Here is a 27,315-nt window from a genome sequence, read left to right as displayed (position 1 = left end):
AGAGTAAACAACCTATCTGCAGCTTTTAGCCTGACAAACACAATGGACCTCACAGTAAATAGCATACACTGCCTCTGAAAACAATCTTTCATGTGTATTCTTAGTGAGAAATGCTGATATTCCACTTTTCTCAACACATATAAAAACATTGATTTTTTTTCCTCACCTGGCTGGGCTAAATGTAGTTTGGGAAGGAGGAGCAGCTTGAAACACTTTGTGTGTGCAGCCACTTGTGCTAAAAAGATCAGGAGGGTTGTACACGCCAAATCTGGAGGAGAGGCTGTGTGAAGTAAAGCCAGCAGTACGACTGTGTGTTTTGCAGAAAGATTTGGAAGCAAACTTACCAAACCCAGGCAATAAAATCCAAACAATCTGGACTATGTTTTGATGAAAATTGTGCTTTGGAGCAAGCGGTGAATTTTTATGCCTGCTGTGGTGTCTCCAGTGGGCATTGGCCGGACCCAGAGGTTAGAGATGCAGACTTGGAATCTAAGGTCCACAGGTTCGAATCCCACTGCTGGCAGCACACTGCTGTAGAGTTCACAAAATTCATCTGTGTGTGATAAGAATGGTGAATTTTGCTGTCTATTTGTGGTTTCAACTAAACATGGAACACCTCAGTTTATTTTGGAGTGCCTCCCCGAGCAAAAGCATATATGTTTTTTAAATATTTATGCCGAGTTTGAAAGCAGGGTGTAATGCTAACTTTTGAAAACACAAAAAAAATGGGATTAGCAGAGACATTTGCGTTCTCATGAACAACACTAGCATTTGTTTACTGCCACGGGAGGAAAATCACCTGTGACTGGGTTTTTGTTTTAAGCCTAGAACTAATGTCTGAGCTGCATAAATGAGACCAAGTGAAGCAAAGCTCTTCTGCCTTCTGTCGTTTGACACAAGACGCATCCTTTTATCCCACTCCTTGTTCTTCTTCTTCCATTACTCTCAGTTTTGATCAATGGGGATTAACTCAAGTCCTGCATGTTGCAGAAGTAGATGTTAGCATGATTAGGGAGTGTTTCCTAATCCAAACTAGATTAAACAGACACACACTGTCCTACCACAGGCACTTGTTATGCTTTTCCTGTACCAGTGTGCAAGGAATATATTTAACACTCAGAATATAATGAGTAACAGGTAAGTCTTTGGGAAGGAGGATTTCCTTTTTTTTTTTTTTTTTCTTAAATCAATCTCAATATTCATTCAAATCAGGCATATTATCAAAGACTAAATTTCACCTATCCATCTGAGATAGTTTGGGTGCTCTAATACAGTGTACTGTGGTCCCAAGACAGACAAACCTGTCAATAATTCCTCTTAAAACAAACACACAGTTTTAAGCCAACCACTAAGTTTTAAAGAAAGCATGCATCCAGTGAGCAACATGAGCAAAAATACATTTTCTTGTTTTTTTTTTTTTTATTTTATTTTTATGCAGTAAGTTATGTTACACCAAGTTTCTGGTTTATTCTGTTTAAAAAGCTGAATTAGATAATTCCTTGATCATGTATATATTTTAATTCTACTTTTATGAATTATCGTTGTTCTTCACATTATCATTCCTTTGACCTGTCACGGCGATGCACATATTCCAGAATGTCTGCTCAAAGCAAGCGGTAGACTTGAGCCAAGACGACTTATTTAATGAAAGCCTTCGAAGAAATGCATGAAATGAAAGCAGTGCATGGATGGAAGAATGACAATCTTGACCTGTTTACAGCTGTAGCATCAAAGTTAAAGAAGCAGTTTGTTTTCTGCCGGTAGATGTAAACACGTCACATCCGGCCCCGTCCAATCAGAACCCTTCCCAGTCCCCTGATCTTAAGCAGGATTAAATACAGGTGATTAAACATGTTTTCCACATAAGCCTCAATTTGGAGTGACTATGTCTATGTAAACATGAAGGAGTATACTTTAATTCTAAAGGATTGAATTCTGAATAATTTCGAATTGATTAAATATTGTATAGCTGTGGCCACTGCTCATTGATGGTGCTCTGAATTTTCATTTTGAAACGTGTATTCTGCCACTAAAGGTAGTTTATAGTTTGGTTTTCACCATCCAAGTGTTTGGATATTTGATTCAGTCCTACATAGCATAAGAGTACAGTTATATTTCACTGCTTGTCTCTGACACCAGCGTAGGAAGAATTCTGATCAAACTCAAATGTTAAAGTAAATTGACTTTGTGGAAATGACCCTTTTTTACCTTAACTCAAAGCAGTGAACTGGAGGAGGAAGCCACTAAGCGGCAACCGTGCTAAGTAGAGGACTAAAAGTCCAGCTTGGAACTGTCTTGGTGCGCAGCCAAGAAATGACTCCTGTTTATGGGCAACCAGAGGAAGATCCACTGGTAGAACCCAGCGGCACGATATGAAATCTTCCCCTTCCCTTGGAGATCACTGAGCAGGGGAAGGAACTGCTCATCCTACACCCACCCTACACCCATCTTCCTGGAGGAAACACACACACACACACACACACACACACACACCAACTCCACACAGAAAAGCCCGACCAGCATTTCAACCTACGTCATTCTCGTGTGAGGCCACAGTGCTAACCACTGCTCCACCCTCCAAAATCAGTCCAAGTCAAATGACAGGCTTCCACACAATCAACCAGGTGTGCCTGAAGGACACTGCAGCATCTGTTTAAGAAAAAAATTTATGTTTTTAAAACAATTTTAGGACTACATTACTGGCGATGACATAGAGGTAACATAGACGAGTAGTTTTCATTCGTAGAAGTTCAGTGCTGATTACATGAGGTGTCAGTCATTTTGTTCTTTGACATTGTTGAAAATGAAACGTAATAATCTTTGCAGCGTATCGTTATACATTATATTTTGTAGTATTATACATAAATTGTATGTAGACTTTTTATGTCAGTGTTCTGCTTTGAGTTTGTCAGAATTCAGCCGTACTTTCTTTTTATCTTAGCAGCTGGCAGTAGGAGGAAAACACAGCCAGCGTTATTTAACAGGCACCCACTGACCTATCAAAGCCATCGTCAGCACAGGCAGCCAACTGTTTATGAGGTCCTAAAAAGACAGTTATGAGTGTAGCAGGAATGCCAAATGAGACCGGGACAATAGTCTTGTTACTTGAAAACTCCTCTCCAAATGTTTCAAACAGTGATAGCCACTGCTGTTATCACTCCTCATCTCTGAATTATTTCATTTGTAGCCTCAGACGTTTTTTTTGGGCAGGTGTGGGCAGCATGGGGAGGATGCAGGGCTAGAGAATGGAACTTAATTTCCAAACTCGAAAGGACAGAATGAAGCCTTTAAGTTAATATTACCCCGTGGAGAGCTCTGAGAGCCAGCTGCATTTTAATGGGGATTAATACCCAGACTCTGCCGGCACATTATTCACCTTTATCAGCTCCAACAAGCAGGCAGGCAATGAGTGGACTCCCTCTCTCCCTCTTTTGCTTTGTAGGGTGGAACAGAGACTGAAACAATGCAGTGAAAATGAAGGATGAAATGGGTGCCGATTATACTGTCAGTCACATTAAAGTTTAACTGGGTGGAGGCTTGGATGGACCCCCCTTTGAGGCACCGGTGGGTACAGACAGTAAAGAGCGAGGGAGCGACGGATGGAGGAGAAATTCTTTCTTTTGATTATTCGGAGGCCGCCTGAGTCTCTCTGTCTCCAAGAGCAAAAGCGAGCCTTTGTTTCAGAGAGAGAGTTAGGCCTTTGAAAGCACAAAATGTCAGAGGTATATTATGACCTTAAAGCAGTCTGTATTTTGAAGGAGGTGGGTTTGTTTTGTAACACAAAGTAACAGTGGAAAGTTACTGCAGTTAGGCAAGTGTGCTTTGGTTTTTCATAAAAAAAAAAAAAAAATGACAGTATCCATCTCACATTGGAATAGCACATGGTTCTTGGGGTTTTTATGAAATTTTCATTGCAGATTTTTTTTGTTCTGACCTTGGGAAGAGGAAACCTCACCAATCAAAGTGCTGTGGTTTTAGACCTCCCAATATTATTTTAAATAAATTCAATTTCAGGACACAGATGAGAAATTGGTTAAAACAGTAATTGTGTATTTATTTCCAGACTTGCTGTGTAGTTGTATACTTTGAAAAAGCCTAGCAGGTCCTTAAGCCAAGATTACACTGTTGCTTATACTGGATGAAATTGTAACTGGTGGAAGAGACATTTTCTGGTTTCAGGAAGTGATTACTTGGTAATGAACAAAAGCTGCACCTGTAGCATAAATGGTCCTCGGATTATTGACAGGTATGAAGGAACCGTGCTGTGAGGAGCAGGAAAATGATTATATATGTGTCTTTCAGGAACAAGTATCGCACTGTTGCTAGCTTGTGAACTTACCAAACCACCGCTGTTGTGTGATTGAACAATGAGCGCCGTTGTTTCACTTAAACGCCCAAAAGGCAAAAGACTTTCATACCTCACAATGCTATTGACGAAGGTTTGCATTCTTCGTCAGGTGTATGTTTTCTTAAGTTTATGTTTTATGGAACACAGGCATATTGTAATGTTCTGTTTTATTTGCTGCTGATTTGAACACTCGCGGCGTCGTTTCAGATGTTTCTCTTATTGACTTCCCATTCTGTTTGCCATTAAATTGACTCACACGCTACATGCGCCCTGTCCCCTTCTGCAGGCTTCTTCCCCGGCAGCTCACAAGGGTGCGACGCTTTCCTTCGCCACAAGATGACACTAATATCTCCATCCATCCTGAAGAAATACGGAATTCCTTTTGACAGGGTGAGTGGCAGCTGAAAATTCAAACGGGTTATAAAGAATTCAATTAAAATTTAACAGAGTGAATTAGATCCTCGTACAAGGAAGCAAAATGGGCAGAATCAGCACAAAAACCTCAAAGGTGAAGATATCTATTCTTCTGCTACTTCTTTGGTGATACTGCTGTGTACATGAGTTGGAGCCATAAGTCATCTGATCACTTTAATTATGTTTAAGTTGACTGATTACAAGGTCGCCTAATGGATTATGCACTGGACACTGACGGCTCAATAAGAGAAACCTGAATTAAGCTTGAAGCCAGTAGGGATACTTTACATTTATGTCCTCTGCTCTGTGAAATGATTTTACAGAGTCGGATAATCTCTCATATCTGTCATTGAAAATTAATTGTCATTCTTTCTGTGTCTATTCTCTTCACAAGACGAGTCCTCAAAGTGCAAGAACCTGTATAAGTTTGACGGAGGAAAAGGAAAAACTAGCACAGAGCAGAATTCCAAAGTTCTCCACAGTCAGCACCCCCCCCCCTCCCACCCCGCTTACCGCGTCACTCTCCCCTCAGGACGTCATTATCACAGTGAACATACTACTTGTTACACACCTACAGTATGTTTCCTGATTCATGTGTAAAAATAAAACCCGTCTTGTGTTCTTGCCAGAGCAAAAAGGGACGTTTGATATCTGCACCACTGCCTTTGGTAGAGGAAGTTTATCTTCCACTTTCAGCCTCTACCCCCGTCTCCCCCCTCACGCCTGTCACCTCGACTGGCTTGATGTGTCTCTTGATTGCCGGGATCCAGGCATCACAAAGAAGTCGAGATCCACAGTCAGACGTACAGGGCTTAAGTTTTGGGGCAACACATTAAAAAAAGAATGTGCTTAAGTCGTCCTCACATTTCTGAACATTCTCAGAATAACACTGAGCTCATGGGAAGACACTCAGCACTCAGAGCAGCAGTCATGTTAGGTTGAATTAACTCTGCTTGCGAGTCAGAAAAGTTTAACGGAAACTTGTTTCCAAGGAGTCGAGTTCCTTGTTGATCTTTAAAGGAGCATCACGTAGAGGTGCTTAATTGCACCCCACACCAATGCGGACAGCATGCAAATAAAGACTTAGGGAATTACCGGGATGATTCCTCGCCGCAGTGTTTATACATTTTGGTTTGACCCCCCTGCACTAGTCCAACGACAGAGCTTCCTCCTCTTTACTATAATAATAATGAAAAAAAACAAACAAACAATGCAAATCCTGGTGCTCTGGTTTCTGTGTCGAAAAACATACTGATCAGAAATTTTCCTCAGTGGCATTTTCAGTTATTGGACTGAGATTATTTTTGCAGTTCAAATCTGTCATTTTCTGTCTGTTTAATCCTGCTAACAAGCCGACATGTGACTCATGCTAATGTCTGTGAATCAATGACACCAGATCTGTGAGCGAGTAAACAATCAATACTGTCTTCTTAAAGTGACTCTGTTAAGAAAATGATAGTTCAACAAATTAAACAGCAGTTGTTTGTGAAACTGTCCCTCTTAATGTAAGTTTTACAGCCCATTCCCCCATTTATTCTGAAAAACAACTAGAAGGCTGTGTTTTACACACCTAATTACTGTGGCATATGCAACATTTGTTTTTAGTTATGTCAATTGTTTAATGTTCAAAGTGAGACCAAACATGCTGAAAATATAGTGAACACGAAGAATACATCATGAGGGTTAATACTATGCTGTAAGATATATATTTATGTTCACATGCATCCACCTCCTTTTTATGGGCAATGAAAAAATGCAAAATTGGAAGAAAAAAAAGTATACGATGATTTACATCCGAAATAGCAAATTATGAAATGTTTTTAAATATATTAGTTTTAGAGTCATTTCAGGGAATGGATATTTGGGTTGCTCATACATTCACTGCAGAGCCTTACCAAATCAACATTTCAGTTTCCTGTTGGACAAAAAGTAAACTGTTAACTTTTTAAGCCCTCACGCAACAGTCAGCCCAGCGATACAAACTTTTAAGTCCACATGAATGAAAACCTTTTCTGGGAACTAAACATGAGGTAGAAGCTGCTCTCACAAAGAGTTTTGCATGATGCCAGCAGCTGTTTACTCACCAGAGGAAAAGATGAGTGTTTGTTCATTATCAGACTCTTCGCCTTCTCTCACCAGCAGCTGCTTCCAGCAGCAGTGAAACTTCACACAGCTGATCAATTCGCCCTCAAACATAATATCACATTTTCTTATTGTCAGGGGTTCTCAGATGATGTGTGATCAAAATTGTAACTCTTTTTTTTTTCCTCCTTTCTATTTTCCAGATAACACAGAAAGAAGGAGAGTTTATGATTACATATCCCTATGGCTACCATGCTGGCTTCAACCACGGCTTCAACTGTGCAGAGTCCACAAACTTTGCCACCTTGCGGTGGGTGGATTATGGCAAGATGGCCACTCAGGTAAGACAAGCTACTTTAGTGTGTGTTCAGCCCTGAGGCAGGGTCTAAGAAACAATGAGAACTGAAGAACACTGATAGAGTAGCCCCAGAAGTGTAATTGGAGGTCAGACTGAAGTGTTGAAAAGTTTCCTTTTGATGCAACCTGGACACCAACAAACTAGATTACAGTTTGAACATAGTGTTGGCTCCTGAATAGCAAAATCCTGTTAATGTATTAACTTGGTAATACTGGCATGAAGCTGCTTGCAACAAAGCGCGCGCGCGCGCACACACACACACACACACACACACACACACACACACAAAGAAAGAAAGAAAAAAAATGGTGATGTTTTTATCATTGCTCAGACACTCTGCAGGCAAAGGTCGACACTTCAGATGAAGAGATTTGATCTGAAGTGTGATTCAGGAGCAACTAGGCAGGCTTCCTGCTCTGGCTGTTTGCTTCTCTGAAGGCATGAAGTAATAGATCATATCGAAATATAAAAGCAGCGTCTGGTTCTCTGCTGCACACCATCTGTTACCGACACTAACTGTACCCTCGCATCCTTGCACTGACGCAAACTGCCTCCTTTGCCTGTGGGCTGTTGAGCATGAAATTGACAGGGCACGGGTTGGTTGTGGAAGGAGTCCCAACTACAATGTCCCCTGGAAGGAACCCCTCCCTTGTCTTCTTTCTACAGTCCGCTTGATTTTCCCCAGCTCAGTCCTTCTTGCTCTTTCATTTATGTGTGGGTGCATCACTTTCTCTACTTGACTGCATGTCAGATTTATGAGGTGCCAGTTTTCAGGGTGTGCATCCCCCCCCCCCCCCCCCCCCCCCCCCACACTTCCTGCTTTACCCATGTGGCCCTTGTAATTTAAGGAACCCCCCTTTTTTTCAAAAACCGCCAGTGCTCAGGGGTCATCTCTTCTGCAGTCGTCTCAAATTGATAAGGAAGAGTGATCCATTCTGCACCGCTAATGTGAGCGGACAGCTCGTCAGTGTAGCGCTGGGGCACTTCAGCCCACAGAGCCAGAGGAATGTGAAGTGCAGCAGCACGAGCCACTGATCGACACTCTTTCTGCCAGCTCAGCTTTCGTCTTCTGTGTTTTTATTGTTGGCATTTACACATTCCACTCCGTTTTTCCACTCTCCTTTTGCGTGGTGTGGTTGTATAGCTGTTACAGAGACTTTTTATTTCGAGTCCTGTACAGATCACCTCTTCATTATAGATTATTCTGATGAAAGAGAAAATACCCATTGGATTTTCTGTCGTCCTTTTTGCAGGGATCAGATCTTTGCTTTTAGTCCACAGATTGACTGACGCATCAGTGTCTGTAGTTTGATTTATGTAAAGAGTCATGCGCACGCATTGGTTTTATATCCCTCGCCTACACAATTGCATGCTTTGCAGTAATAAAGACTGTCATCTTCTCTTGGTCTTTCTCTTGTCTTTGGCTCAAGCAGTCATCCGTTAACTGGTTTGTCTGTCTGTCCTCCCTCTCTCCACCCTCCCCCCATACAGCTCTGTTCTGTCAGCACTGAACAGGGCAGTGAACGATGAGGCCAAGAATCGAATTTGTCACCATTTTGGGGCTGCCAGCAAATGACAGAGAGTAGGGAGAGGGAGGGAGCAAGATTGTTTGTGCTTAACGTCTTAGTCTTCTTAGATACAAGCTCCCGGGTTGCTGACCCATCTGTCTGACTTACTAAGCGAACTCGCACCTGCGATCAGAGGAGACCTGTTGTCAGCAGTCTTTCAGTGAAACGCTCCACCCTGAGTTAACCTTTTATTTAAAGCATCCTGCACGCGCACTGAGTGTTTAATCTTCATTTGCATTATTTCTCTGGCTTTTTTTTCCAAAGTGCCTCAAGCAAATTTGTTTACTCTGTGTAATTGGACAAAATGTACAACCCAACTTTAAGAAGGAACCACCCAGAGTCATCCAGTGATTAGAAGAACTGGTCTCTATTATTCTTTTAATTAAAAAACCATACAACTGACCCCAACAATCTGGTATAAAATTATTATATGAAAAGATAAAACAGTTTGTGCAACTTCTCGCTTGTTTTTTTTTTTTTTTTTTTTTCAACAAACAACAGCATGCTGAGTGCACTGCAGAACTGAAACTGGAAAAAACATCCTTCACATTATAACAGATATATTTGCCACGCCATTATGTTGCTGAATGTTAACAGTTTATGTCTGCTGGGTCTGTCGTATTCTCACTGAAAGCCTCTTTCTGTTCATTTGGTGCTCAGTCACACTTTGCTGCTGCTCCCTCAGGCTTCCCGGGTGATTTTTCTGTCTGGGAGAAGAGCAGAAATCATCCCCCTTGGTCCAAAACTAAATCACATCGCTTTTTCATCTCAAGAGTGAATTGCAGATGACTTGTTGCATTTTTTTCCTCTTCTTTTTATTTCTTTTGCTAGAGATTTGTCTTCAAACTTACACGTCCAGCCACATTGCGATAAGGCATCTTGAGTTTTTTTTTTCAGGCTTTGTTTAAGTGAGCCCAATGTTCATGACTTAACAAAAATATGTCCTTTCAGTTGTACAGTTGCCTTGTTGCATTATTTAACAGACAAGTTCGATTGTTGTCATAGCTAACGATAACCAGAGCCTAAGGCAAGCTGTGTTCACAGGGAAAAAAAAAAAAAAATCTGTATTCACTGAAAAATATATTTTTTTTTTATCTAACGCCACTAAAACGCACGGCACATATGTGGCACTAGAACATAATTCCCATATTCAGGCTGTTGACAAAAGTTGCACACTTAAAGTAATCATATTAGACATTCGCAGTTCTCTGTCAGTCCCAGAGAGAACAAGGTAGTTCAGTGAGATTTTTGATAATACATTATAAACTTATTTTTATCAATAATGCCTGTGTGGAAGAGGTGACCTGCCATGTGACAGTGACAGCCACACCGCAGATGCTCACGAGATGTAAAGCAGCTCCAAGGCCGTCTCTGCCACACTGATCTTTTGTAGAGTACACATTCAAAATTGCTGTTCCTTTAATTGAAATTAATTGAGAACCACCTCTGACGAAGCTTTCTATAAATGTTGAACAATGAAGCAACACTCCAACAATAATAACCTTTCTGTATGTCTCTGCGTTGGTTAAAGATAAGCCAAGTTTGAATGTGACTGACACATGCGAAATAAAATGAGCAAGTCGTACAGTTCATGGTAATTTATCCTTTTAGTATTTTTTTTCACTTTTATTGAAAGCAAAGTCTTACTATGAAAATGAGTCATTGAATCTTAAGTTTCTGAAGGCCAACTGTTTCTTTAGTTTTGCTGCGCACACTGTACTCTCATGGCATTTTCAGCTATTAGAGAGGAGCCCTGCAGTAACTAACAGCATTTATTTTTCAAAAGAGAACTGCAGACTTCTGGCCACTCAGTGAGATTAGTGGGCAGTGTTTAATCACAGTTGGAATATTGCTGACATTCACAACGGAAAACTTGGTGCAACATAAACCTGACAGATGCAGCAGTACACTGCTGTAGACAGTGTTTGTTATAAACACTGTCAGCTTCACAGTTGCCTTGCGACGCTGACTAATTAACATTTCTACACTGCTTACTGTTTGCTTTTAAATCTCCCCTTTCTGTTTAGCATTCTAAACAGCTGTTGTCAAATGAGGGCGCGTATGAGGAGATGTAGAAAGGACAAAAACGAGTAGGAGGGTGAGAGAATTAGAACAATTTAGTTATTCAAACTTAGTGAACGTTTTCTAACTCTGTGGGTCTCAGTGAAGACACATTTGTGGAAAAGATGGAAGAACGATTAGACGATTCCTTTGTTAGTACAGTTCGACAATGCACATCTGAAAAAGGCCTCATTATTTCTGATATTATTCTTCATTAGTGGGATCATCTAATCTTACTCTGTAGTTTTGCTCCCATCAGTACTCTGATCACAGTAAGCATGAAGAATATTTGATTATCCGTTGTTTCCTGCTGCTGGTCAGGAAAGCCAGCCTCAGACTGTGTTCTGTCGTTAATACTCGCCACATTCACTGATTCTATAGATCTATAAAGTCCCCGGACTGCAGGTTTTCTGTGGTTTCAATTATTTAGCTTCATTAGGAGCCTAAGTGTAGTGCAGGCCTCACTGGCTGCTTGCCTCCAGGCGAGTTTTTGTTTCTTCAGATCTCGTGCATCTTCAAAAGTGTTTCATCTGATTAACTTTTTATATGATAATAACGTGTAACTTACTGTGGCCACTTGAGGATTGCAACCCTGTGCATAGCATCTCCCTTTTTTTAAGACTACCATCTTAAGCAGGTAGATTCAGTATAAAAACAAGATTAATTGCGTTTTCTTTCGTTTGTGCTTTCTTTTCATAAAACAATAGCAAAGGTTTCAGCAGTCTCCCATACTCGCCCCCTCTTCCACTGCTCCCACCCACCTTCTTTCTGCTCCGACACCCTCCACCCAACACCATATTTTAATGTTTCCGTCTGTCAAGTGGTGTCTAGATGAGATGTAGGCTAGATATTGTTTTGCTGTGGAGGTGGAAGCTGTTGTGTTTTCCAGTAATTGAACACAGGACTCTCAGCACAGCTCTGAAAATAAAAGGCCCAGAATGTAATACAGCAAGCAAGGCACTTTTTTTTTCCCATCTCTAACCTCCCCCAGTTTTGTTAGTTTCATCTCTCTCATTTGTCCCCTTCATTCGCAAACTTTTGTACACGCCATTTTTCACTCACTTGTGCACGGCTTTGCTTGAATCCCCACTCCGCAGAAAGATTGATTGGTTTGTAATAAGATGGAGTTTTTTTTTTCAAATTTTAATTACATTTTAGCCGTGAAATAGACCTGAAAACATGCATCGACCTTTTTATTATGAATATTACATACGTTTCATCAGTACAGTTTTCATTTAAGGAGCAGTTCTTTAAGTGTGACACTGCTTTCCTCTTCAGGTCTTTGCTGACTCTCGTATGTGCAGTTCCTCATCAGTTTGCCACAGAAGGCCTTTTTCCCACCGCCATTTGTGATATGTAGCTTGAAAAGATGACATATCTGATATTTTGTGGCTATGTGGAGACGCCAGTGTAGCTCTGAAAAGCTTGAATGCACAACATTGATTTCTCTGGTTTTTCATTCCTATTCATTTCAGGTTCAGCACTGGCTTCCATTTTCACCTGCACAGATTCCTGACTCTAATTCGGAGTTCTTCTCTCTTGTTCTTTGTGTTCCTCTGTTCAGTGCACCTGTCGTAAGGACATGGTGAAAATCTCCATGGATGTGTTTGTGCGCTGCCTGCAGCCCGACCGTTATGAAATGTGGAAGCAGGGCAAAGACATCACAGTTCTGGACCACTTGAGGGCCACGGAGCTCAGCAGCCCCGAGCTGGAGAGCTGGAGGCAGCACCGTGTCAACCACCGAGCAAAGATCCTTCGGAGGTAATAAGTCTGGACCGAATACGTTCGTTTTTTTGGCAGATTTATTTAGGTAAATCAGTTAATTGAGTATATTTCACTTCATATATTCTCTGTTTAATTTTGTGTCATTGGTTAAAACAAATTTATGATCTGCGTTTGTGACATAGCGAGTTGGAAGTATAAATTCAGTGCAATGGAAAGTGAAACCATATGAAGGGCTTACTCAGCCACTTCTCCGTGCCGCTGCAGGGCCATGCAGAAGATGAAGCAGGTCCGTCGTTTGAAGTTGGAGGAAGTCAAGGTGCTGGCTGAGGAGGGCATTGAGCTGAATGCTGCCGAGTACCAGCGTCAAGTGGAGGAGCGCGAGGCTGAGCGGAGACAGGAGAGGGAGGAACGCCTTGCCCAGAAGGCAATGATAACCCTCGAGGCTTTGGAGCGCGAGGAGCAGGAGGCAGCTGAAGCCGCTGCTAAAGCAGCACAGAATCCATTTATGGAAGGTGAGGAGGACGTGCACAGCAATATTCGAATGAACCTCAGTAGATCGGAACTGTATGAGAGTAATCAGAGCTGATGCTCTTCTCCAGCATAAACATAACCTTTATGAAAACATTTAAAAAAATAAAAAAACCCACTGGTAGTAACTCACCAGACTTCATTTGCACTTTCATTTCATCTGTGTTCAATAATCAATGACTGACCTCCCCTCCCTCCCATTTTTTTTTATTTCAATGCAAACAGAAGAAACTGATATGAAACAGCAGATCCTGCCAGATGACCTGAAGGAGAAGAGGCAGAAAAAACCGAAGAAGATTTCTAACCTCCACTCAGCCATCACTGGATTTGAGGAAGCGTTTGAGCAGTTTGCCACATCGAGCGTCAAAAATTCCAAAAAGGCAACAGCTGACCCCTCATTGTCTGGACACAGCAACGGCCCAGCAGACATCATGAAGGATGTGGGCACCACTCAGGTGAGTCTGGTCCCCGTGCTCAACTTGTAATTCTATAGTAGCACACCACAACTGAGCAGTGAGGAAACGTTCACAGTTTAATTACCAGGTGAAGTAAACATGTCGCAGATCTGAAAATACAGTGGAGCCTGTAAAAAATAAATAAAGAAAGAAAGAAGCTAGTGAATTACAAGCAAATTCATGAAAGTTTGCGTGAAGTCAGTAATCTTTGCAGATTTTATTTAAAAAATATGATGAAAAATGGGTGTCAGGATTGACTATTACTGCATACTCAACAAATTATCACACATAAAGAAAAGCTTTATCTAGCTTTGCTACTGGTGCTAATGAAAATCATTTTTCTTCTCTGAACTTATTTAAGAGTTAAACATCAGCCAAGTACAACGTGAAACAACAGTTTCATGTAGTATCCATTTTTTAGCACATTAAGGATTTTGTATTTACAAGTGAATGCTGCAATGTTAAAACACATAAAGAAGCAAAACTTTCCATAAAATGTTTCTTCAGACTTGCTTCCCCAAGATGAAAATGCCTACAGAGGTCAAGAAGAGTCGTCGCCACCCGCTCAGCAAGCCGCCGACACGCTCTCCGCTGTCCATCGTCAAACAGGACCCCTCCAGTGACAAAGGTATGGAGCTTTTTAAAAAGCAAAATAAAAACTGACAAGTTGAACATTTTAACATATTAGCACAGATTATTTTTGTAAAATCTTTGTTATTCGTCTCACTAATTGTTCTCTCCATCATGGCACTTAAAATTAAGAGGGCACCGTTTTTGTTTTGCTTATCGATCTGGGGAAAGAAAAACAAGCAGGACTGAAGCTCCCTGTGGGGTAATGAAATCAAGACAGCAAGGCCTCTTTTCCTGCCGCCCCCCCCCCCCCCCCCCCCCCCTCTGTGTTTTTCTTTTCATTTTCTGACTGACGTGTATTGATCTGGGGATCATGACTTCCAATTACCTTCTTTCAAAGTCACTTTAGGTTTGCAGCAGGGGACCGGACTTGGGGCCCGTCCTTCAGATCGGCGGGTGGGGGACAAAAAGGGAGGGAAGGCCAACAGTGGGAACAAGCGGGAGTAGAACGCGAAGCTTGGGGGAAGAGCTCCCCGCTTTGTGTCCAGGCGTGGATCAGTAGCCTCTGGGGCTTCACTTCAAAATTGATTTCCAACTCAGAGCAGCAAATTATTGACGTCGTGGCTGTTTGTGTTCATCAGCCAATTATATCAAGAGCGCTGGTGTTATTGTCAAGACACTGAATGTGCTATTCTTGGCAAGTATTCCCTTATTAAAAAGATTTCAGAGCTTCACTAAAAATGCTTCATGTGCATTTCAGTGGAAAGTGAAAATCATTACTGGCAACAAATCTTCCCGCATCTCTTTAGTGTGTGTCATTTTCTTCAGTGTGGGTGTCTTCTTTTGCAGAGACAAACTAATGAATTTAATTTTTCTCATCCAAAGAGCTGTCCTCCCCCATGCCGCTGGATAGCGACATGAAGAAGCAAGAGCACCTGTGGCAGAATCACTCGCCCAACTTCCGGGCTGAGGTGGCCTTCAATGCTGCCGTGGCCGCACTTCAGCCACACTGCGCCGTCTGCTCTCTCTTCTGTCCCTACAAAAAGGTACAGCAACTTGCTGCTTCGGTGTTTTTTTCGCAGTTTTAATCTGAGATGCAATAGTTGCGGTTCGGTTCAATGGGCGTAAACAGGTCATATGTAAACAGTTCCCATTGATTTCTACTTGAGTCTGTCCAACAAGGTTCACATCATGTGTGATGGAAACAGTTGAACATATACATCAAGTTGAAATGCTTCAAGGCATGTTCTACTCATGTCTTCAATTTTCAGTCAGTGATTTCACTGAACGTGCAGATTTGAGCCAATATCTGAAACCAGCATCTGTGTTGGTGCAGCGCAGACGAGCTACAAAGTAGCATTGTAGTTATTCCTGTTGCACTTCAGTGAACTCCTTCACGTGAGGTATGAGTTGTAGGACAGATGGCATTTATTTGGCAGATATCAAGAGATTATTATGAAGTCCAACCTGGAGATATGTTTTTTTTTTTCTTTTCCTGAAATATTTTCCCCTCCTCTTTCATTCACTGCAGCCACAAAAAGACGTGACCAGTGGAAACGATTCGCCGCGCTCCTCCATTCCTCATCACGGCAGCATGACTCGTCCATTGGTTCCAGAAATGTGCTTCAGCGTGGGAGCCGGAAACACGGAGCCGCCGCCCACCAACTGTCACATCGGGGAGGACGGCACCAGTCTACTGATCCGCTGTTCTTCCTGCAACATGCAAGTCCATGCCAGTGAGTGTGATTAATATTGACAAATATCACATTTACATCTTCAGTTGAAGCTGATGCCAAGAAATGACGGTGAAGACACTTGTTACAACAGCGTGCACAGGAGTGGCTCATGGGATATTTATTGAATAAAAAGCGAGGTTTGGATATTTACAATATTAAGGCATTTTTAATTATTTTTTTAAATAAAAAAAACAGGTTTTATTGTATGGATTCCACATTAAGCATATTGCTGTCAAAGCTGCACACAAACGACTGTGCTTGACATTACACCATGTTTTCTATTCACAGCATTATGGGCTACTAGACCCATGAGGGTAGTGTTGTGAAAATCGGATGCACAGAGGATGAGGCTCTGCTACACAGCAGTGCTACACACTGTCTGCTCAATTCCCCATTTGCCACACTCCACGGGGCTCTCCTTGACTCAGGTTAAACTAGCTAAGAGGCTGTTGAAGCAACACACAGCTCTTCCTAAATACAGCAAAGGGTAAACAAACCACAGCTCCTATTTATTCTGCTATCTTCGCCCACTCATCTTATTCCCTGTTCAGGGTGCAAGAGCGCTAGAGCTGACCCCAGCTAACTACCGCTGAGGGCAGGATACACCCTGAACAGGCCTCCAGTCCTTCACAGGACAAACATACAGAAAACACACACTCACACCTGGGGTCAGTTTAAGGTCTCAAGTTATCCTCACATACATGTTTTGGGATTCTGGGAGGAAGCAGGAGTGCCCAGAGGAAACCCGCACATGCACAGGGACAACATGCGAACTCCACATAGAAATGCCAGGCCAGTATTTGAACCCAGGCCTCCTTCACCTGCTTTCTCCTTTTAGGACTATTTCACAAAAAAGTAGAATGTCCATGGTATGTAACCTTTGGCAAAGCAAAGCATGGTGGACAGGAAGCTTGTCATTGTGGTGATATGTGATTGATGAATATCTGAAATTGCTTAGTTCTAGTTTTTCCTGTCAAATATAACATTAAATTCTTAGGTGGAATATAATCAATATTTTGGCATCAATTGTGTAGAAACTCATCCATCAGTTGAGTAGGAACAAACGAATGAACGGATGTCTTTGGCTCATTTTGCAACAACACACACACACACACACACACACACACACACACACACACACACACACGCTCTCCTGGATTCTTATTACCCCTTAAGCTGGTGTGCACCTTCATGGCCGGTTCATTAGTCATCCAGGATGCACTGGACTCAGCTGCGAGGAAACGGCAACGTTAAATGATAAGTGGGCACGAAGCAGAAAGTGCTCTTGTTGAAAACAAGAGTTGTGTGCGCCAACCTTCTGCTTCTCATTGTTGTGGCGTTCATTTCAGATGTTACTCAGGCCCGCAAAAGCGATTTAAAGATTGGGAAAGTTATGAATCAAGAATGAGCAACATGAAAGAAAATGAACAGAATGCAGCGATGAGGTTGCCGTGCAGACCACTCCTCCTTATGAGTGCTACATGCCTCGCTGAGGAAACTAAAGTGCCAAGTGTTGCGGGGAAGACGTGGAGTCATGAGTGTTTTCCTCCCTTGCAGGTTGTTACGGTGTGAAGCCAGATTCTGTCAGTGGTCCCTGGACGTGTTCCAGATGTGAAGCAGGAGCCTGGACAGTGGTGAGTGATAGCCACACCTGATGCCAAAAGCACTGCCTACTGTCTATCTGTGAGCGCTTGAGCCAGCTGCGGACGCTCGCAGCATTTAGACTGTCAGCGCCGCTGAAGAGCTGAGCTGCGCCCGCTGCAGTTTCAACATGCACACGTTTAAGAAAAGAATAAAGCCAAAACAAAACCTGTCACTGTGTCCTTTGGCTGAAGGCTTCTCTCGTTTTGTCTCTGCTCCTCAGGAGTGTTGTCTTTGTAACTTGAGAGGAGGAGCTTTGAAAAAGACAGTAGACAACCGGTAAGTGTTGAATTCTTGGTTTGACGTGACATTTACAGTTTTTCCACAAATTCTGCAGTAACTCGTCAAGAGGTTGATAAGAATGTGTGTCTTGAAGAAAGAGTGGATGAATCCATTTAAAAAAAAAATAATGTATTTGACGTACAGTTTTCTCCTGACACTGTCCAAGTTTTGTCGTCTCTGCTGAAGCACTGACAGCATTTCTTCGATATCACTATCACCAGATGGGTCCATGTCATCTGTGCCATCGCCGTGGCTGAAGCTCGCTTTGTCAACTCCATTGAAAGGGAGCCAGTGGATGTCAGCGCCGTCCCAGAGACCCGCAAAAATCTGGTACGTTTGAACAGACAGATTAGAAAAAGAAGTTCAACATGATGTAGTAGGGTGTCTCAGGTCAAAATGTGGATCCATTAAAGATTGTTTTTACAGTTTTCATCATTATCCCTTCTCTGGAGAGAATTGTCAGTTTTTCTGTATTCGTTGCCCACAGCAACTGTTTAATTGCTTTTGTTTCCTTAGCATTAAAATGTTTTTCCTTTTTCTCATGAGCTCATTTTCCTTCCTGAAACATTGACTTACGTTGAGGCAACTCGCTGTCCTCATCTCTCTCTCTCTCTCTCTCTCTCTCTCTCTCTCTCTCTCTCTCTCTCTCTCTGTCTCTCTCTCTCTCTCTCTCTCTCTCTCTCTCTCTGTCTCTCTCTCTCTCTCTCTCTCTGTTACCTCCCTTCTTCTCCGGTGGATGTACTGATGTGTTTTTGCAGACACTGGAGGACATGGGGTAAAACAGCTGTGCTGGAAGCAATGGTTGAATAGTCAGCTGTCATTTCTCACTGTGTCAAACGAACTGCATAGATCCTGTGGGCAGGAGGCAATTTCCCCATTGCTACCGGGTCTTTGAACATAACTCGTCCCCTTCCTTCTGCTGCTCTTGTCTCCCTCTCTGTTCCCCTGCTTCATTCGCAGGCGGTAGAAGCAGTTGGTGCTACATTATCACAAATCTACCAATAATGTGTCCCCCCCCCCCCCCCCCCCCCCCCTTCCCCCCCCCTCTCTTCTCCACTTTGAATAATCTATCAAAGGCAGGCCGGGTGACATTTGCATCTGAGTGCTGTCAAAGCAGGTTTCGCCCATATCTTAAGAGGCAGTGAGGAGAAGCTCTGCGGTCTAATGATTGGAAGGACCGGCCTGTTCAAATGGGAACACGCAAATTCATATTGCAACTCGTTCAGTGGTCGTGGTTGGAACATTTCATTTGTAGGGACGGAGAGATTTTACATGTTACCTCTGTCTTAGTTACTGCAGAATTCCTGGGTTACAGTATCGAAGCTCGAACCCTCAAAGGATGTACCTTTCTCAAAGGGAGCGTTGCCTCTTGTACCTATGGATCTCGCCATTTCTCTTCTTTCGTGGAAACAACCTCGAGCCCGGAAACGCAGGCTGCTTAAATAAATCGTCACACGGTCTTTAAAACAGTTTTTCACCTACTTCTGCAGGTCTACTCTGCCACGTCTTGCAAGAACTCCGGCTTTTTGTTTGAAATAGTACTTCTTTTAATTGCTCATCAGCTGCCCAGTTACTTCTCCGTTTGATTACCTGAGGGTGTTTCGCTTCTGGTGATTTTGTGTGCAAGCAAAATAGAAAAGAGTGGCTTGAATTATTGTTGTCGTCGAGTGTCAAGCCAGGCTAGTTTAACTGTGGAAGAGCTTTCTAGACAAGATTCCGGAAGTAGAAAGTTTATAAACATTTAAATATGGCAGATACAAATCATTTTATACTGTGCTGAAAAGTTCCATTTTCTTTCTGTTTTAGAGTTAAAAACATTGCAGTGCTCCTCAAGCCAATTGATTTGTCGGTGGAAAATAATCTGAGACGTGTCAAGAAATGTCTTTTAACAGTACCCAGATCTAACGAGCAGCATAATAACCCTGTAATTTCACACCAGCCTCACCCTCTCTAGTTTTTGCTGCATTTAGATAATGAAAAGTAAACCCTTACAAGTTGATGTCCCCTGTACAAAAATAGTCTTGTGGTGGTGTGCTGTATATAGTAAGCTGTGTGCGTTGTTACAAATTGTACTGGAACGAAGGTGAAATTGAAATAAATTATAAACAGTAAATCAAACAGAAGAAAACAGCCTCCCTGGCATCACTGGTGTCAACCTGTCTCCAGGGCCAGCTGAACAACACCGCTTCGGCTGCTGATATAACGGCAGTACAAAAAAATAAACCAATTAATTTTCGTATTTTTTGTTGTAATTGATCATTTACTGAGATCAGATGCTCTCATAGAGGATTTTAGAGCAGAGATTAGGGCTGCATTGTGTGAGATGATCAGGTAATTGCATTAAAGTGAACGGTTGTAATGAAGGCTGATAATGGTTGTCAGAGCTTACAGGATAATGGTTAGTATTTGTTTGAACAACGTTGTCATGTGTTGAATAGGCACAGTTTTACACTCGGTTAGGCTTTTCATAGCCCCCTCCCCCCCTTAATATTTTTGCCTGAATGAAAAAGCAGCAAATGAAGAAGCGTGAGGTTTGAAGCCAGGCAGGCGGCGGTATTTACGCAGAGCTGTGGATTAATATGGAGAGTAATGACTGCGGGGCCCGTGTGTGCCGGGTCAGGTTTGATCGGTCTTCACGTGGTCGTGTCAGAGTAGAGGTCGGGCGAGTGATGCAAAAGGAGGCAGGGTGAGCAGACAGAATAAAAAAGAAACATTTTGAATGTCAAAGTGACAGTTTGGTCTCCTGTTATTAGCACATTCAAAGTTGCGGGGGGAAATGGAAATGTCACCACAGCACAGACACAGATGATTGCACGAGCATGTTATTTGCAAAGCTGAAAACATCCATTCTATTTTTAATGAGTAGGAGCCCCGTTAGAGTACCAAACAGAATCAAAGATCAGAGAGAGGCGAAAATTGTAACATCGCCGACTCCTCCACCATCTCTATTTCATGAAATGCCCTACAATTACTGCAATTTCTTGGTGTTTCAGACTGGAAGAGTGAAATTGTTTTTGAGATAAACCGTAGCTTTAATTGTTTTAACCTTCTTGGAGTCACACGAGTGCGGGTTTCAGAGGTCAGGTATTACAAATCTTTACCGATACTGTGAAACAAAACTTTTCCAGCTCAGATTCTCCGATGACTCTGTTACTAACTTTTCTCTGTATCTTCTTTTTTTTTTCTTTTCACAGAAATGCGTGTTCTGCCACAGCAAGAGCGCCAATCAGAACCGTGGCGCCTGCATCCAGTGCTCCCACGAGAATTGCGCCACCTCCTTCCATGTCACCTGTGCCCAAATCGCCGGAGTGATCATGATGCCTGCCGACTGGCCGTATGTGGTGTCTGTCACCTGCCACAAGCATAAAAGGGGGCCTCCAAAAGTAAGTGAAAAATGGAGAAAAAGGCCTGGCAGGTTGTTGTTATTATGAGAATATTTGACTCACTGATTGATCCCAGCCTTACTCTTTCTGTTTTCCCCGAGCTGCCGGTTCCCATATCTACCACCTGTTGTCTAGTTTTTGCTTTTTTGAATTTCAAACATTGAATTTCCATTTTTTAAGTGGATCTTGACCACATTAATGCTGAATGAACTCAGGTCTCCAACTCAACCCAACACTTTCTCTCTCCACAGCCTCGCCCGCCACCCAAGGTTCCTCAGGGTCCAAGTCTGGGGCAAAAGGTGATTGGTCGCAACAACGACGGCTGGTACTACCACTGCACCGTCATCGGCATGGCAACGCAGACGTACTACGAGGTCAACTTTGATGAAGGCTCTTACTGTGACAACTTGTTCCCTGAAAACATATTGGTAAGTGCTCTCACTGCTCCGTACTTTTTATTTATTACTTAGAGTCTGTATTCCCGGACCAAAAATATATTAGAAAAAGAAAAACACTTTTATGCTTTCTGATTTGAACTTTTCATTTGAAATGATATTCAGTAGATTTGGATGACTTGGTCGCTGGTAGCAAATATAACGAATCATCATTAGAAATTAGCTTAAAACCAACAAGGACACACTAGTATTAGCTTGACACTCAGTGAAATCTATTAAAGGGGAACGGTCGTTTTTACAATCTGGACCTTATTTCATATTCGTCACAACAACATTTACGCACCCGTTTGACTTTCGTGTGATTTGCAGTTGGTTCGGAGATAATTAGATGCTCCCATATCCATATAACGGCAGCGGGCGGGGCACCGACATGCAGCCGTTACAGACGCTCTTTTCTCTTATGTTTGTTGTGGTGTGGTAGATACATGTAAATTTATTAAGTCAGCATCACTTAGCGCTATTGGGAAGTCTGTAACCGGCTAGATTGAGCTCCTCTCCGGGAACTCTGAAGCGATGATGTCATCACACTGCGCCGTGGCGCACTGGCTTTGTTTACATGGAAGTAGCGTCTCTGCTCTGCAGTCAGACCACGGCATCTCGATCGGCTTTTTTAGGCAGTCAGAGTTTATTTTCAGCTGGTTGTAACTTTGGTACAATGGTCTGAGTGTGCATATATCCTGGTTGTGAAAGTAAAATGACAAGCTGGACGTCATTGAGCTCACAGGCTCCCACTTCGTGACCGGGATTTATTGAAGCTATGGCTAATAGCGCTCAACACGGACCCCAGCATCACAGTTCAAACTTTACCACATTTGGATTATCGGGTGTGCAATGCCCACTTCACATCGGAGGATTTCTTCCCAGTTCAGGAAAGAAATGAAGGCCAGAAGATCCAGAGAATGAATCTCAAAAAGAATGCCATTCCAGCGGCTGCAGGAGGAGGACAGGTCGAGGTAACGTGATGCTAATAATATTCATTTTTTCCTTTACTAATGTCTAGAGTTGGCTAGAATGTTATAAACTTGTTCCTACTCCTTTTGAGCAACAGTGTACAGAATATTTTACTGTTTATGTACAACTCTTGCCATTGACAGATATACTTGTATCATCCTTTGTTGTTGCTCAAATGAACTAAACAGTAAACATCCCAGCCTCTAGACATTAGTAAAGAAAAAAATGAATAGCGTTAGCGTCTTCTTACCTCGACCTGCTCTCCTCCTGCAGCCGCTGGAATGTCATTCTTTTTGAGATTCATTCTCTGGATCTTCTGGCCTTCATTTCTTTCCTGAACTGGGAAGAAGTCCTCAGATGTGAAGTGGGCACTGCACACCCGATAATCCAAATGTGGTAAAGATTGAACTTTGATGCTGGGGTCCGTGTTGAGCGCTATTAGCCATAGCTTCAATAAATCCCGGTCACGAAGTGGGAGCCTGTGAGCTCAATGACGTCCAGATTGTCATTTTACTTTCACAACCAGGATATATGCACACTGGAACCATTGTACCAAAGTTACAGCCAGCTGAAAATAAACTCTGACAGACTAAAAAAGCCGATCGAGATGCCTTGGTCTGACTGCAGAGCAGAGACGCTACTTCCATGTAAACAAACACAGTGCGCCACGCGCAGTGTGATGACATCATTGCTTCAGAGTTCCCGGAGAGTAGCTCAATCTAGCCGCTTTACAGACTTCCCAATAGCGCTAAGTGATGCTGACTTAATAAATGTACATGTATCTACCACACCACAACAAACATAAGAGAAAAGAGCGTCTGTAACGGCTGCATGTCGGTGCCCCGCCCGCTGCCGTTATATGGATATGGGAGTATCTAATTATCTCCGAACCAACTGCAAATCACACGAAAGTCAAACGGGTGCGTAAATGTTGTTGTGACGAATGTGAAATAAGGTCCAGATTGTAAAAACGACCGTTCCCCTTTAACGCTGTAGTGCCAAGCATGAATTGATCATATGCTATCGAAAAAAACACGCTTTGAATTACACAGAAGGTAAAGATCTATAGGTTAATCTGCAATGGACACATGAAGCGTCACAAAAACACCGACAACAGCACTGTGGTTAAATCCACCCCGTTGGGTTAATTTCTTCACATCAACTATTTAAATTCAGATCCCGGTTTCATTTTCTCCCTGTATTCCTCCGTCAGAGTCACGACTGCCTGCGCAGTGGTCCTCCTGAGGTTGGGGAGCTCATTGTGGTCAGCACCCCGGAGGGGGAGATCCGAAACGCTTCCTTTGTCAGACTGCACACCCACAAGTTCTACCAGGTGAGTGAAACACAGCAGGTCCTGTACAGTCAAACGGTCAGAGGTCAGATCAACAGGTCTTTCATTGAGAAAACACCAGTTGTGGTCTGAAGATTGGACTGGCCTAAGTCCCTGTAGGGTGAAGTTGTAGCAATTCCTACCTGCTACAACTGATCGGTAGATTGATGTTAAGGGGAGAAAAAAGGTGAAACATTAACTTTTGAGTCTCGGCTTTGAAAAACTTCTCAAGTCCGTCATTTGTCAGAATAGCTTAACAAAGATGTGAAGTGGCAAACGGCTGCTGGCCAACGAGTGACGGCGTTTATGACATCTGATGCAGAACGACTAGAAGTGATGAAAACGGTGACCTTCTGGTTGGAGGGTGGTCTGTGATGGTTTCGTCACCCTCAGGACCGCCCAGATTCACCCTCATCAGCATGCGGAAGGTCCAGCTGCTCGCGTTGTGGCACCAGTGTGTTCTGGAGAATTTTAATTCAAATGTGTAGAACTGCATCTGAAAAATTCACCCAAATCACAACCTAGTATCAGAAAACCCTGGATCGTAGCTGTTACTTTAAAGCAAGCGCAAACCAGAAACCGTATTCTTAATTTAAATTATTTGCCAAACACTCAAAAACTTACATTTAGCTGATTAAGCTACCCTGAAGTGGCTGTTTTAAATTTTAACCGGTTTCTCTCGGTGGGGATGCTTTCATCACGTGATTGAGACATGTCGACATTTACAACCACGGATTTCCTCGTCAGCCCGAAGATGACATCAGTCTCGTTCTGTTTCTTACAAGGTTCGTAGATTATCAACCAGTTTAAGCCTGTAATTCTGTCTTTAAGTCTGTTTTTCCCATGAAGTGCTCTTCACACAGTGAATCAGAGTCGTCTGACTGTCTGCGTAACCTGCTGCCTAAAATATGGAGAGGCCTCTCAAAGATGAAGGCTCCGCTGTGATGAGCTGAAAAACAAACCTCCAGCTGGTCACAGAGTCGGAACCTCGAACCCGACCTCAGCCGCTTTTTTCCCTCTGTATTCTTTAAAATCTACATTTGCATTTAAAGTGCTTAAATGAAGCTCCTCTCCAGTCAGTGAGCAGCTTTGGGGTTCAGTGTCCCGGTCAAGGACGTTTTCACAGGAGCACAAGTTGTTGATGGAACCATTTGTTATGCCTGAGATCCAACCTGCGACTGCCCGAGTACAACTTTGAATTTTAACTCGCCGTGGCTCTTTTACTCGCTACTCGACGACTTCTCCTCTTCTGCCATGAGAAAAACGCTTTTCCACTTTAGTGTCACCTCCAATACTTGACTGTACACCGATTCTTCTATTGCACCTTTGCATGAACAGATGAGTTCAGATGCTGTTTGATTATGTTTGTGCAGGTCGAGTTTCAGGACCAGAGTCAGCTCATACTCAAACACACTGAGATCTATCAGCTGGACCACGAGTTACCCAAAAGGGTCCGAAACCGATTGGTGAGTATTTCACTGAAATCAAGCTTGAGACGCTCATCTCAGGAATTATTTTAGCAATAAATGATCAGCACATGCTTGTAGTGGTCAGGTTCCTCTTCTCGCCGTCTGAAGTCTGCATCTGTCTGCTTTCAGTCGACCCCCGTACAGCAGGAGAGCGTCCCGTCGGTAGACGAAGCCCAGGCGGCCAAACGGCGCCGTCTCCCCTCTGCCACGCCGGCCGAAACCCCCATGGAGACCACCAGTGCCCCCGCCGGCCCCGCAATGACAGTCCCGATGGCAACGCCAGCCCCAGATAGCAGTATTAACACGACGCTGCCCTCCCAGCCTCTGAGCCAGCTGGCCGTGGCGCCGCAGGATGCCGTCCCCGCGGCCAGCGCCATTCAGGTGGACACTGAGAGCCCGATGGACACCGGTGTTGCCCTCTCCGACGCGCTAACGGAGTCCAGCCTGGTCTCGGACCCCACGCTGACACTGCAGTCAACCCCCTTTCAGTCAACCTTGAACTCTGACCCCCTCCTGTCCGCGCCGTCGCCTCCACCTCCACCTCAGCACATGTCCGACGGCTACATGCCCAGCAGCGGCTTCGTGTCCTACATGGAAACGCTCCTGCACTCACATTTTCCTCAGGACGACGGCCCCGGATCCCTGTATTAGAGAGGAGGAACCTGCTGCGTTGTCACTCGGCCGCTGGAAGCCGAGCCTGTTGGAAGTAAGCTAACGGAGCGGATCCTACTGAGTGCTGTATTAATGGACATCGGTATTCCTTCCTCCGGCTCTGGCAGGCCGGGAGCAGGAAACAACTCAACATCATGAGTACTCTTATAATGCATGTTACCTTCCTATTTTTAAGTTAACGTATTTGCAGTGGTGCTTTAGCCTGTGCAGAAGCAGAAGCTAAATAGAGCATTTCTTCATGTTCAGCATTAATGTTATTATTTTAATAATCTGTCTTTACTGACAGTTTTTTTTTTTTATTATTGTAAGGATTTCTTGCCAGCTACTGTTTTTTTTTCCCATCCTAATATGAATATACATCTCTGGGTGGGTCCGCGTACCTTCTGGCGTTTTGATTTGGAAAAAATGAAAATGGGAAACAATTCATTCCTCGTTTTTATATTGGTAAAAAAAAAAAAATCAACATCGGCTGCATGCCCAGCTACATTCAACACGAGCAGGGGAACACGGAAGGCGGTCTTTGACAGCTTGCTTCCGTTTTAAGCAGCTTGTCATCAGAGGGGCCGGACACCACAAGGCGCCGCGGTCTGCGCTGCCATTTTAAAACGAAGAACATCTTCGGACTCTTTTTTTTTTTTTTTTTTTTTTTTTTAACCAATCAACATGGAAAATGTAAATCGGCTTGTTTCCCTTTTTTTGTTTTACCGAATCAAAATGAAATGAGATGGCTGGAAGGTACGCAGACCTGGCCGGCATTGACCTTTGACCTCATACCTCGTCGCGATTTAGTAATTGATGGCACACTCCTAAAAATAGCATGTCGGCCTCCCAGCGCTGAGGCCCCCCGTTGACTTCATCTCGCTCTCTTTCTCTCTCTCTCTCTCTCTCTTTGTCTCTCTCTCTCTCTCTCTCATTTTTAAGGAACAACCAGCAACAAGATATATATTTTTAAATCCAGAAACTGTTTGTGGTTCAAAAGTGTCACACGATCCATCCATAGGATTTTAAAGTGAGATGTTTTGCTTTCAGATTTTAACAGCAAAAATGGGGTAAAGGGGTTAAAAAAAAGCTAAGAAAAAAAAAGTATTGTAGAGGGAACTCAGTATTTAAATGTCTTAGTCAAATATTGAATATGAAACATGTTGAATGCAAGCACTCGTAGACGTGTCTGAAGGATTCATTGAACTTTTTGTGAAGATGTGTCATAGTAGCTGACAGAAGAATATTTTATTCTTCATTCAAATAAAGTTGTCTCAGGGTTCCTACATATTAGAACTAAAGTTGAAG

At 43.0% G+C, this 27,315-nt stretch overlaps 1 protein-coding gene across 1 annotated transcript in view; it reads left to right on the top strand.

Moving 5' to 3' along the window:
- LOC115381571 (lysine-specific demethylase 4B-like) overlaps positions 1-26,985 on the top strand; it is a 46,841-nt gene extending 19,856 nt beyond the window's left edge. The window contains 16 exon segments of the mRNA XM_030083049.1: positions 4,635-4,738; positions 7,048-7,185; positions 12,396-12,592; positions 12,821-13,068; positions 13,310-13,539; positions 14,047-14,167; positions 14,995-15,155; positions 15,641-15,845; positions 17,403-17,479; positions 17,710-17,765; positions 17,990-18,098; positions 20,963-21,151; positions 21,403-21,579; positions 23,771-23,890; positions 25,261-25,353; positions 25,486-26,985. Coding sequence (XP_029938909.1) covers positions 4,635-4,738; positions 7,048-7,185; positions 12,396-12,592; positions 12,821-13,068; positions 13,310-13,539; positions 14,047-14,167; positions 14,995-15,155; positions 15,641-15,845; positions 17,403-17,479; positions 17,710-17,765; positions 17,990-18,098; positions 20,963-21,151; positions 21,403-21,579; positions 23,771-23,890; positions 25,261-25,353; positions 25,486-26,007 — 2,747 coding nt within the window. The 3' untranslated portion in view covers positions 26,008-26,985.
- Positions 26,986-27,315: the final 330 nt, after the last annotated feature.

Source organism: Salarias fasciatus, chromosome 23 (assembly GCF_902148845.1).
Source record: "Salarias fasciatus chromosome 23, fSalaFa1.1, whole genome shotgun sequence".
Classification (NCBI taxonomy): domain Eukaryota; kingdom Metazoa; phylum Chordata; class Actinopteri; order Blenniiformes; family Blenniidae; genus Salarias; species Salarias fasciatus.
The sequence above is the reverse complement of the archived record's forward strand: the minus strand, read 5'-3'. Positions and strand labels throughout refer to the sequence as shown.